Source organism: Cynara cardunculus (genome assembly GCF_001531365.2).
Source record: "Cynara cardunculus var. scolymus isolate 2C chromosome LG 1, CcrdV1, whole genome shotgun sequence".
NCBI classification, from domain to species: Eukaryota; Viridiplantae; Streptophyta; class Magnoliopsida; order Asterales; family Asteraceae; genus Cynara; species Cynara cardunculus.
In genome coordinates, this window is record NC_037528.1 from 13760250 (window position 1) to 13773006 (window position 12757).

General features: G+C 33.5%; 1 protein-coding gene across 1 annotated transcript; it reads right to left on the reverse strand.

Annotated features, from left to right (window-relative positions):
• Nucleotides 1–771: 771 nt before the first annotated feature.
• On the reverse strand, nt 772–5065 carry LOC112518908 (wall-associated receptor kinase-like 14). Its single transcript, XM_025126702.1, has 3 exons — nt 4029–5065; nt 2492–2566; nt 772–2210 (listed from the first exon to the last, which is right to left on the reverse strand). Exons 1-3 carry the CDS (start codon nt 4762–4764, stop codon nt 964–966), a joined length of 2058 nt encoding a protein of 685 aa, XP_024982470.1. The 5' UTR covers nt 4765–5065; the 3' UTR covers nt 772–963.
• Nucleotides 5066–12757: the final 7692 nt, after the last annotated feature.

The following is a 12757-nucleotide window of genomic DNA, read 5'->3' on the forward strand; positions in this document are numbered from 1 at the left end:
ATTTAATATTTTCTTGAGGTTTTTAGTTTTTTCTTTTTCTTTTTTACTATGGGTAAATTGTTGTATTTGATATTTGTTATGTTTTTACTGTGGGGTGAGTAGCCTAGGAGAGTCGTTACAATCAGGCCGATTGTCATGATGTAAATCCATGAGGTTGGTTTATTTATTTTTATATAGAACTCGATCGTTGATACGATATATAGTCAATCGTTTTTTCTATGAATAATTTTCTTTAAACATGTGAAGTCAAATGTCAGTTAAATCATTTTTTACTTTATTTTTGTGATTTCTAAATTCTTTCATCATGATTAATATTTAGGGTAAATTATGTTTTTCGTCCATGTAGTTTGTCAAAAATTGCAATTTTCGTCCCTGAGGTTTGGTAATTACAGTTTCCGTCCTTATATTTTATAATTCATTGCTATTTTCATGTTTATGATTTACAATTTACTTTTTTTTCGGTCCTTATGGTTTACAGTTCTTTACTGTTTTGGTTATGTGTATTTACAGGTTGAAATTAATTCAGGGACGAAAATAACAATAAATTGCAATCCATAGGGATGAAAATAGCAATTTTTTTATAGCAATAAATTGAAAACCACAGGGATGAAAATTGTAATCTCTAAACCACAGGGACGAAAATCGTAATTTACTCTAATATTTCTTTATCAAGAACTAAACACAACAAAGGCTGAATTCAAATCACCATGAATACGTTTCCTAGGATCCAATCATCCAGTGATCTAATCTATGTATGCATCTTACATAAGATTGAACAAACAAAAGATGGCAAATATTTCAGTACCATGATCTTAGTATTCATGAATAATGAATACAAGCAAAAACATGTCGACACTTGTCGATGCTCACATGATGCATTCATTATGAATTGTGTGCATTCATTATGAATTGTGTGTATATTCACGTGGCTACTTACCTGTTATAAACGAAATATGTGCATTACTAGAAGATGTTATTCAACAAGCTGTTGGCTGAGGGTGAGTTCTGCTCGCTTAACCACGCCTCCTGCACAGAATCAGGGGACCTATCTTTTTCGTTTGTTTTACTCAAACAATTGGATGGAATAACCAGTCTCTGGCTTCCTAATCCCCCTCCCTTTGCATTCTCACTTCCATTGTACGGGGATGATGATGCAACCGACAATGACGCTATGTTTATACTATCATCAGTTCCAGCCCACCCACTGACTCTGATCTGCTCCAACTCCTCTGCAACTTCCATCATCGAAGGCCTCATGTCCCCATGAAAAGCCAAGCATCGAAAAGCCAGCTCAGCTACTTTGTGAATTGACGAAACTGTCCATGTCTCTCCATTTGCTTCCAAGAATGGATCGATTATCTCATCCACACGACCTTTGCCAATCTTGTCAATGGCAAGAGCAGCCAGGTTCACTTCACTGTTACACCGGGACAAGTCAACCACCTTTAAAGCTGTGATTATCTCTAGAAGAACCACTCCAAAGCTATAAACGTCACTCTTATCAGAAAGATGAAAGTTTTGATGGTACTGTGGGTCAACATAGCCAGGTGTCCCTTGAGGTGCAGTCGAGATGTGTGACTCATCTTGCATGCCGAGTCTAGAAAGACCAAAATCTGCAACTTTTGAACTGTAGTTGTAATCTAGAAGTATGTTGCTGGATTTGATGTCTCTATGATAGATTGGAGGATTTACAGAAGAGTGGAGATAAGCAATAGCATGTGCAGTTTCGGTAGCAATGGTTAGTCTTATCGCCCATGGAAGACCATTCCCTCTTTCTCTTTGAAGATGCTGAAACAGGGTCCCATTTTGCATGAACTCATACACCAGGATTTGCTCGCCTTTCTCAATACAACAGCCTAAAAGGCGTACAAGATTCGGGTGGCTTACACAAGATAGAAGCTTGATCTCATTCATGACTTGATCCATTCCGTAACTGTCTATATGCCTGATCTTTTTAATGGCAACCCCCTCGTTGTTGAGTTTTCCAGCATAAACTGTGCCATAGGCTCCTACACCTAACCTTAGTTTCTCAGAGAAACCATTTGTAGCCCTCTCAATTTCTTTGTGAGAGTAAAATGGGACATTGAAGCTCCCTGTAGCTTCTGAAACAAGGCGTTTTGCACTCATTTGGTTTCTGAAGATCGTTCGCTTTCTAATGCAGTAACAAATGAGTGCGATAATAGACACTAAAGAAGCTCCGGCAACAACCCCTGAGAAAGTTGACAAACAAGTAGTGTTTAAGTGCATAGAATGACTATGTGCAGTGGCTGTAATGGAAGATCAAGCTCAAGAACATGTGTATTGAATATATCCTGCACCGATGTAATTAACCAAACCAAACCAAACGAGCCCATTACATCCCACCCTCTGTGGTGTATGGGGGTAAGACGTACGTAGACCTAACCTCAACACTGAAAGTGTAGAATGGTTGTTTCAGTGAAGACCCCTATCTAGTGAGAAGTGTGTGAAAGAGAGAAATACAGAAAACTACCTCCAATTAGAACGCCTACTCTTGTAGTTCCACCACAATCACCAGACATGTACTTTGAAGCATTGCAATGTGACACTGTTCCAAGTCGATACCAATGAAACAAGCTGATCAGTATAAAGACACTCATAAGGCAAGAAACGAGAAAATAAAGCAAATCAGAACCTCACGTCTATATGAAATTAGAGCAACGCTTATTTGTATAATCTTGGATTAGTGACACAAAGTCGTCCCTAATCATCATTTCATGTCTTCATCTATTTGTAGGAGATTAGTGTTGATTGAAGTTGAACTTTCTTATAGAAATAAGATGTCCTCCATTTACCCCCATTCTCTATTTTGTGGGATCCATATTAACTCTTCATACATCAAATAAATGAGACCCCAAAATCACATTGCAGGCTCTTGCTAAGGAAACCCACAAATTATGATAAGATTTGCATAGTCAATGAAGATCCAGATGAATAGATGATTCATCATTTGACTATTACACCCTCAAAATACAACCTTTTTCAACATAGCATCTTTTAATCTTTTTTCTAATTAATCGTAGTTTATTGTTTTATCCATCTAGAAATTTGCAACAATTCAAACAAGTCAAAAGAAAGAAACTTTCAAGATTGGCAAGCTCAACATATATGCTGGTAATTTCAAGTCTTCCAAGTAGATTACCCTTTTATCTATCCACCCTCATGTCCTAAACTGGTGCAAGTTTTACCAAAACGCTAATCTTGATAACCAAATCACATGATTTGAAGTTCTCCAGACATCCCCGTTATCAATAACATTGTTGCCTTCAAATTTTACGCGCATATAAACAAAACCCACAAAAATTAAAGTATCGAATGATCAAAACAAATAGCACGTAGCAATTGGGTGTTTTCTTTTATTTCTTCTTTTATCTGTTGAAAGAGAGAAGGGGGGGGGGGGGTAATCCACATTATAAAACCTATCTTCCATAAACAATAGTATGTGGTTGAAGTTCCATGTTTCATGAAGAAGATAGATATTTAATAAGAAGACTATCTAGATCCACATATTTGGGCATACCCCAAAGTCAAAGGCAATTAGATCATCCAGCCCAACCAACAAGAAAGCAGATAGGTGTACAAGAAAATAAATTCAGTTCCTTACGGTCTTCTGGAATTGTCCATAATTAACTAACATATGGAGGTTTAAACTTGAACAGTAACCAAATAAGAGAGCATGAAAACGGTTTGCAGAATCAAATATGACTCGATTGTTTTCTTATTATGTTATTTGGTTATGAATATTAACTAGTATACTCAAATAAATGGCAACTCGTGTTCTTATTTTATTTTGACTAAATGCAAAGCAGCTCACAATTCGTCCCCAATGTTGGTTCTTGGAAACAAATGAACTCATGATTTCAGGATAATTGGAGCAACAAGGAATGACAATAAATTTGTTCTTGTTTCTATTGATTTTCTGCAAATGAAATTGCAACATTTTTTATTCGGATGAAAGATGTAGATTTCAAATTACCCAACTAAATAAAATGGGTGAAGATGGAACTAACCTCTCCGGCAACCATCGCCGTCGCCGAATCCATCTCCGTCGTATCCTTCAATGCAGTGGCATCGATACCCCACCCTCGCATCATCAATTGAAACGTTCTTACAAACCGCCTTCTGATGGCAATAGCAATCCCCTTCCACCCACCAACCCAACTCCATCGACTGAAACCCCATCGACACCGACGAGTTTTGTGTAGTGTTCCGGTCAAAATCAAAGGTAATCGACGAGTATAAAACCCGACAACCGGCCATTTCCAATCTAATCAAATTCATAAACTCCACGGGATCACGGGTATCGTCTGAGTAACAATTTAAGCTGCCATTCGTTGATTCGCAACTTGGTAAGTTGAAGTGACCCTCGATTATACTCGTTGAGACCACACAATCATTCAACGTCGAGCTACAGTTTCCCAATAGCAACCCATTTCGCCATGTGAGAGCGTAGTTATTGGTTCTGAGTTGACGGATGTCTTTAAATGCGCGGTCGCATTTTGCCGGCAACTTAATCAGTATATAATCGCTGGTTAAATCCAGAACCTGGTATTTGCCACCGATGATAAATATTCCGGTATCTGAACAATTAAGACGAATTTCACAGCCGTCGGAGAATCCGAACGGGTAACGAACTGGGATTTCACGACTACTTCCTTTACAAACCCGATTGCAATTTGCATCGGCGGGAGCTGATAATGATGTGATTACCAGAATCACAAAGAAACGAAGAAGATTAAGAATCATGTTTGAATATCGAACTAAAACTGAACGGTGGTAGAAGTAGCGGGACAAGAGAAGGGAAAATTAAGACCAATAACTGAGTGTGGTTGATCATTTAATAGAAGAAATAAAAGGGGTGCAGCCGATGTCGTTGAGAATTTCTTGCTTCCTTAATAAATGATTTCAGATTAATCGACAAAAGTTGCTCAGGTAAGAGGTGCAAATAACTTAGCGGATTGACTTTTGACGATATATTTCTAAAAATCCAATATGAGACGCCATTGGAAAAGATTCACCGTCCTTCGGATTGACTAGTGAACATTCAGAAGGCGGTGGAATGATTTTCCGGCCATCCTTTTTCTTCTTCTCCGGCGAACGCTTTTTGTGAAACACGGAATCAGAGCACGATAAGATAAAGGACCTGTGACCGTTAGCATGGGATACGCCTTCTGGGTTATGACTTTAATCAGACTAAAATACCAAAAATGCCCATCATCACATTATAATCCAATATTTTAATAATCCAATATTTTAATAACAAGTGTGAAAATAATTTAGTACATGTAATTTTAACAGATTTTTGTTTAAAAATCGAGAGTTAAAGTTAAAATCTTATAAAAATTATTATATTAATATTTCATTAAGTGATAAACCGTTAAAAGGTGAATCTTGTTTGACAATTTTTTTGCCTCTTAATAATTCTAAAACTCTCTTAATGATTTTGTATCATTGATCTTCCTTAATCATTCAGTACCCTTATTTCATCATAAACAATTACCGAACAATTATATTTTATTTTGCACTATATCATGAGAGCATTTCAATCATTTTGATCACTTAATCACATACTATTTGTTAATACAAAGATCTAAAAATTCAATATTACACATGGTTTGGGTTCACGTGAGACAAGACTGTTTTCGTGAGACACAATTTTTACACTTGAAACTTCACGACAAAATGTTGTGAAAGTGAGAAAAAGCCGAATCTTCATAGCAAAAACAACCTTCAAAGTGTTTTGGAGATAAGTTTTAAAAATTTTGTTAGAGCAAAAAAAAGTGTCCAATATCTTTATTTTGAATAATTTGTTGGAGATGGTCTTAAATATAATATACTATTTGTTAATACAAAGATCTTAAATTCAATATTATACATGTGTTGGGTTTACGTGAGACAAGGTTGTTTTCGTGAGACACGACTTTTACACTTGAAACTTCACGACAAAATGTTGTTAAGGTAAGAAAAAGCCGGATCTTCGCAGCAAAAACAACTTTCACAGTGTTTTGCTGTGAAATTTCAAGTGTAAAAATAGTGTCTCATAAATACAGTCTTGTCTCACATGATTCCAAGTCAATTACATATTATTGTAGGAACTCATCGCAAGGTTGGAGTGACTTTCTTAACAGTTTGCGTTGTGGCACTTTGACAACTTTGGAAGTGGCGGAATGAAAATTTTTATGTTGAGGATGGTGCGAATATTAAAAAGAAATGTGAAGATCCATTCCCTTGTGTTCAAAATTTATCCAAGCTTTTGATGGGTAATAGGAATCGTAAGTTCCATCTTAATTGGGATAGTTGGTCTTCCTCTCCTTACCTTGTTTAGTCTTTTTTGTCTGTCTTTGGTTTGGGTTTTGCCTCGGTCTTTTGTTTGGGGCTGTTCGGTTTTGTTCTTTTTGTTCTCGCTTGTTGTGTTGGATTTTTGTATCTTCTTGTGTCTAGCTTCTTGCTGGATCTGTTGTTTAATATATTGGTTGGCTTGGTGAGGGTGATGGTCATGTCGTAGCTCTCTTCCTTTGCCTTTAAAAAAAATTACATATTATTGTAACATATATACAATTACTTAAAACCTTACAATAGCAACAGATAAACTTCATAAATTGAACTAACTTTTTTAAATATGAATTATCTCAAATATAATTACTTTTTCCCAATAAATTATGTCACTAAAATTAGTCTTTTATTATGTTTAATTTGATACATTTTTTCAAACTAAATTTAAAACTTTGATAACGAAAATATATTCATACTAATATATTTAATCTTTTTAAGGCAGCAGATTTTTTTTATTAAAAAACCAAACAAGTATAATGGGAGACGAGACCCAGACTGTGAGGTACAATATCTTACAAAAAACAAAGGGAACAAGACCCATAAAGCTCATAACGGACCAAGAAGATGGAGAATAAAGAAGCAAGACGCAAAACTCCAAGCCCAAAATGAACAACGAGAGGAGGATTAACGACTAGGAGGGTTTTATACGAACATTACCTGTTAAGTGAGAGTGAGGATGGATTCTAGATCCACAAGTCCCATGAAATGGAACTCTTCTAAAGTCGTCTTGATACCCACTCGAACATGTGCCTTTGGATTTTGATAAAGGAATCACGATGGGAGATGATGATTTTTTGAAAATAAAGTCATCCCGCTTACCCGAAATTAGGTAGCAAACTGCTCAAATTGAAGCCTACAACATTTTCGATACCGAGTTCATCCAATCTGTTTTGATGCCCCACTGTTGACAAAACCGACTCCATATTTGTTTGGCAACTACACAAGTTGCAAGGCAATGATCATTTGTTTCAGGTACGCCTTCACAGATAGGATAGAGAACTGTGTCCAAATCAATGCCTCTTTAGTGACTCGAACCAGAATTCTTCCATATAGGATGTGTACATACAATATTAAATTAATCTTTTATTATTAAAAAGTAAAAATCAAATTTAAAAATGAAAGTATTCTTTTAATATTAAATTAATGTTTTTTTTTTCCTAAGGAAGAAAATTTTGTTTTGGGTTTGAAAATTCAAAACTATAGAATTTTACAATAATTTAAACCTTTTAAAAAAATATATATAAACTTTTGTATGGTATAAATCCCAATTAAGAAAAGCATTGATCACATAAAGAAATACCATTTGTCTCTATAAAAAATTATAAGAATTAATTGGAATATATTATGGTTTATGAAACTTTCTATTTTTATTATATTATTTAAAAAAACTGAGATCCGTATAATCATATAATTTTTAGTCAACATACCAAAAAGTCTAATTATGGTTAACCTAATTATTCTATTTTGTATTATACGTATTCGTAATTATCATTTATTGTATTTAAATGAAGATTCATGTCAAACGATAGAAACATTCATAAAGTCTTAGAAAATAAGCAAATAAAAGTATCATGTATACATGTCCGTTGTGTATAGATCATATTGAATTGATGGAGCACTGCTTGCTCGGCTGCAAGCACACCGCGAACCTATGGAAACACATCGTCATTTGGTGGAACATCAATCGTAATCTACCTACTTTTATTCATGAACTGCTCAACTTTGATGAGCGAAAACAGATATCGGATTCGTTAAGGGATATCTTGCAAGCGGTTATTTGGATTGTGGCTTGCTTTCTTTGGAGATTTTAGAAACTTTCGTGTCTTTAAGGGTCGATTCAATCATTGATCTCTTGGGTGACATCCAATTCTAGTTTTTCAATTGGATTTCTTGAGGTGTGATTCTTTATCAATTTATCGGGTTTCTTGGTCCTACACCTCATCCACAATAGTCGTTTGAGCTAGGGATGGTAATGGGGCGGGAACCCCAATCCCCGATCTTTGTCCCTGTCCCCATCCCCACCGGGGAATTTAATCACATCCTCATCCCCGTCCCCAACGAAGAAACGTAGATTTTTTTTTTCTGTTTGTGTAAAAAAAAATTAAATCAAATGTGTGAGACGTTACACATGTTTAAATCTCACATTTTTCCAATAAATCTAAAATCCAAAGGAATTTAATTTAATACAAAAAATATACATCATCATATAATAATTAATAAATCGAAAACAAAAAAAATAAATTTAATCTAAAAAAATTAACGTCACGTGTATCAAAACATATTGAGTAATATCCAATACCACATATAGTAATATCCAAAATATATTGAAATAGAAATTATCATTAACCAATTTAATAGAAATAAATAATATAATTTATTAATTATTATATATATACGGGTACGGGGCGGGGCAGGGCGGGGCGGGGAGTGTGATACCCTTCCCCGTCCCCGGTTTGAGCCAAACGGGGATCCCCGTCCCCAAATCCCGGTTTAACGGGGAACCCCCGACCGGGACGGGTGGACCGGGTTCCCCGACGGGTCGGAGCCAATTCTCATGCCTAGTAGTCTTCTTTCGGCTTTGTTTCTCATTTTGGTTTTAGTCCGTTATTGGCTTTTGCAAGTTCAGAGTTCTCTTTTGTCTTTAAAAAAAGTATCATGTATTAATTATTATCGTATTATATGGTGTTCATGTCGTCAACAATCGATATCTTCATAATTATTTATATCAATCTGAAGTGTTATGTACCTTTCGTTGTCATCTAATAATGTAAAAGCAATTACTTTTTGTACTTACTTTAGTTCTTAAAAAAATTTATTCACTATAATAAAATTTTATTATTTTCTATTTAATATAAACAAAGTCTTAGGATTTTCTATTTGTTTACTTATTTCAAATGTTAACCTATTGATCTTATAGCATTTGATAAAACATATGTCAAATTTATGTTTCTATTTGCCATATCATCTTTTCCTAAATGAAATGAGTATTCACGTCGTTAAATGTTATAAGATCATAATTTATTGATTAAATGTTGAAGTTATTAGGACAACCGTTGCTTTGTGCTTTGGGATGTTACAAATGGTATCAGACCTGACCTTTGTACCATTGGGATGATAAAGCAAACCTCATCGAATATGATGAGTCCTTGAGGGGGGGGGGTGTTTGTAGCATCTTAGACGAATCCCAATTATCCCATATCGCCAACTATAAGGAGAAAGATTTTGGGCAGGCCTGACAAGGACGTAAGAGTTTAAGTAGAAGAGTTTGTAACAACTCGCCCCACATAAATAGAAAATGAGATTTGTGAACTCCTCAAGTTGTGAGATATCAATAACTTTCACCATATTTTTAGGTTGGATTCAAACTTATTGGACCGAGTTGTTGTTTAGGACTTTGGGTGTTACACTAACGTTGTTACATTTTGATCTTGTGAATTATCTATTTCATCCTTCATATTCATGCCCTCAAATTTCTCATATATATATATATATATATATATATATATATGTGTGTGTGTGTGTGTGTGTGTATGGGCTTGTCTTTCGTTAACCAAGCTATTAGTGTTAACTTTGTTAACCTATCATATCTTTCAATTTTTTGATCTACGATTGAAAAGACACAATGACATCCTTGTAATAAAATGGAAACACATGTGTTATAGACCGGTGTGAACTTAGGTAAACACATACATTCTTGGAAAATTAATAAAATAACATCTATTATACCAAAAGTTCAGTCACAATACTTTCTCCCTTGGTGTATAACCGAAATTATATCATCTCTTTCAAGTTTATCAACTAATATGTTCATAAGCTCAATCGTGTGTTCATAATGAAACTAATATGTTCATAAGTGGAGAATAATAGTAAAATCATGTGCTGATAGGTGAAACAGTAGATGTGTTCGTAAGTGAAATTGAAAAATATTGAAATGGTAATTTTGTTCATAGGTGAAACAGTGAATATGTTCATAAATGAATGATGTTTCTGAAATCCCAATAGGTTACCAAACATGTTTATAAGTTGCATCACAAACTTCCATATTTAATGGACCTATTACATCACAAAAATATAGCTAAATCATGGAATTTTGTAACCTCTGTTTAAATGTCTTAGGGGTTGCTTACTTGCAGCTTAGTTAGGCTTATTGGTCTATCTGACTTATTCGCACAACTCATTTGGGTTGTTTATATTCGCACAGAACATGGTTTAATCGCACACATAGAAATTGTGTGTTGTCCATATTCAACCACAAAAATGACACATCTGCCCCTTATTTAAAGCACCACATCCTTCCCATATGAGACACCCCATCGTCGTTTTGATGTTCAAATAATTAATATTGGAGGGTAAATCGGTCATTTATGTTACTCAGACTGTTGGTTCAGGTAAAAAAAAGTAAACAAAACACTCATTTAACCAGACAGACAAATTTATCTATACAAAACTTAATAAAAAATTTGGTAAACAGTCTCTTAAAGTAATACAAAAAATAAAATAAATTACCAAATCATCCTTCACAATAAATACAATGTGATGTATGAATCATGACATTAGATGGATTCCTATTGGTTCGTAGAGTTAATATATTTAACACAAATAGATTGAAACAAAGGAATCTTATCTCTCTCTCTCTCTCTCCATATATATATATACATATATATATATATATATATATATATCGGGTATATTTCAAATGCAATCATGTTCATTTGTACAACCAATGCAACCCAATTAATTGAGATATTTATAGAAACGATGAGAGTTTATTTATTATGTTTTGAATATTTATGAAAGATGAGTAGTGTTCATTAATTATGATCAGTATTTTATATTATGAAACAATCAAAACTTTTATGAAATCATATATTCATCAAATTAAATGGACGGTTGAGATTGAGTTGTATTGGTTGTACAAATGTAAAGGGTTGTATAATAACCAACCTCTATATATATCTCACATTTTTATTTCTTGTTTGTTATACTCGTTGTATACTCATATAATGCAACAAGATATAACAATTTATTTTAAAACAAGGATGTAAATTTAATGCATTTCTTCCTAAAAAATAATATGAAAATAATGCAGTATAAATAATGCTCAATACCTCTATTGTATTTGAACATGATTATCAGTTTATTTTATAGAGTTCAAACATACAACTTTAAAAAGTTATAGTTATATGATAATTAGTTGTAAACTTGAATTTTAAAAGATGTATTAATAAACAATATTTGATACCCTTGACAAATTGTTTCTAATAATTGTTCTAAAGTAAACTACTTTATGGTTTGTTGAAACTTACTATTTTCGTCTATATGCTTCCAAAATTATGGTCTTCGTCCCAACTTTTTATAATTTATTATTGTTTTCGTCTCTGTCATTTACAATCCATTGCTCTTTTTGTTCCTCATACTTAACAAATAAACCACTAACGGAGTTAATCTCAAAAATGAAAACAACAATAAATTGCATATCGTAGGGATGAAAACCGGGATATAGACATAACCCTCATAGATCAACCATGTGGTCAAAATGACTATCTTGATTAACTTCTCTAATATCTAACCATTTAAGTTGTGATACACTGATTAAACTTCATAAGATACAGTAAAAAATCTCATCTATTCAACGAGAAAATAATGAAATCAGTAATTAAAATATATCAAATATTATATTTTAACATGTTCAAACCTCTCAAATACCTGCGTTTGATAGCGTTAAAAAAAAGAGTACAACTTTGAAAGTTTGGGCAGAAGTACTGCAAAAGTCTTGTGTGGATCCCATGTGGACATTATGACATAGATGATCGGAAATCAAAAGAGGATAACTTATTTTGCTTTTACCACTTCGAAAAGAAACCGGTTTAAAATAGCTAATTAATTTTTCTTTCTTCGTTTTATAGTAACTTTTTCAACATTATGATAGAGATGATCGGAAATTACGTAAATAACGCTTTGTAATTTACATGACCCACTTATTTCAATAAAATAATCAAAAAAATTAGTAAATATCATTAACATAATATCTAGGTGACATATCTACGGTAGAAGATGATAGTGAAGGCAGTGGCCCTCTGTTTTTTCTGCTTAATGTAGTAGTAAATATCATCCCTGTGTATATTTGTAGTTGTAGCCAGATGACCAAATCAAGAATTCAAGAAGTATTTTTAACCTTCAATTTTTTTAAAAAAATAGAAAATTTATATAGCATTTGTTTTACAAATTTACGTTCTATCAATTAATAATCATACAAAATGTTTTATTTCGTTTTCCCAATTTATTTATTTTCATATGTTATCCTAATAAAATATTTAAAACATATCTTTAATTATCAAATAATTTTAAGATATATGTATTAATCATATTATGCCATGAAATTGGGTTAGAATATTTTTTTATTAAA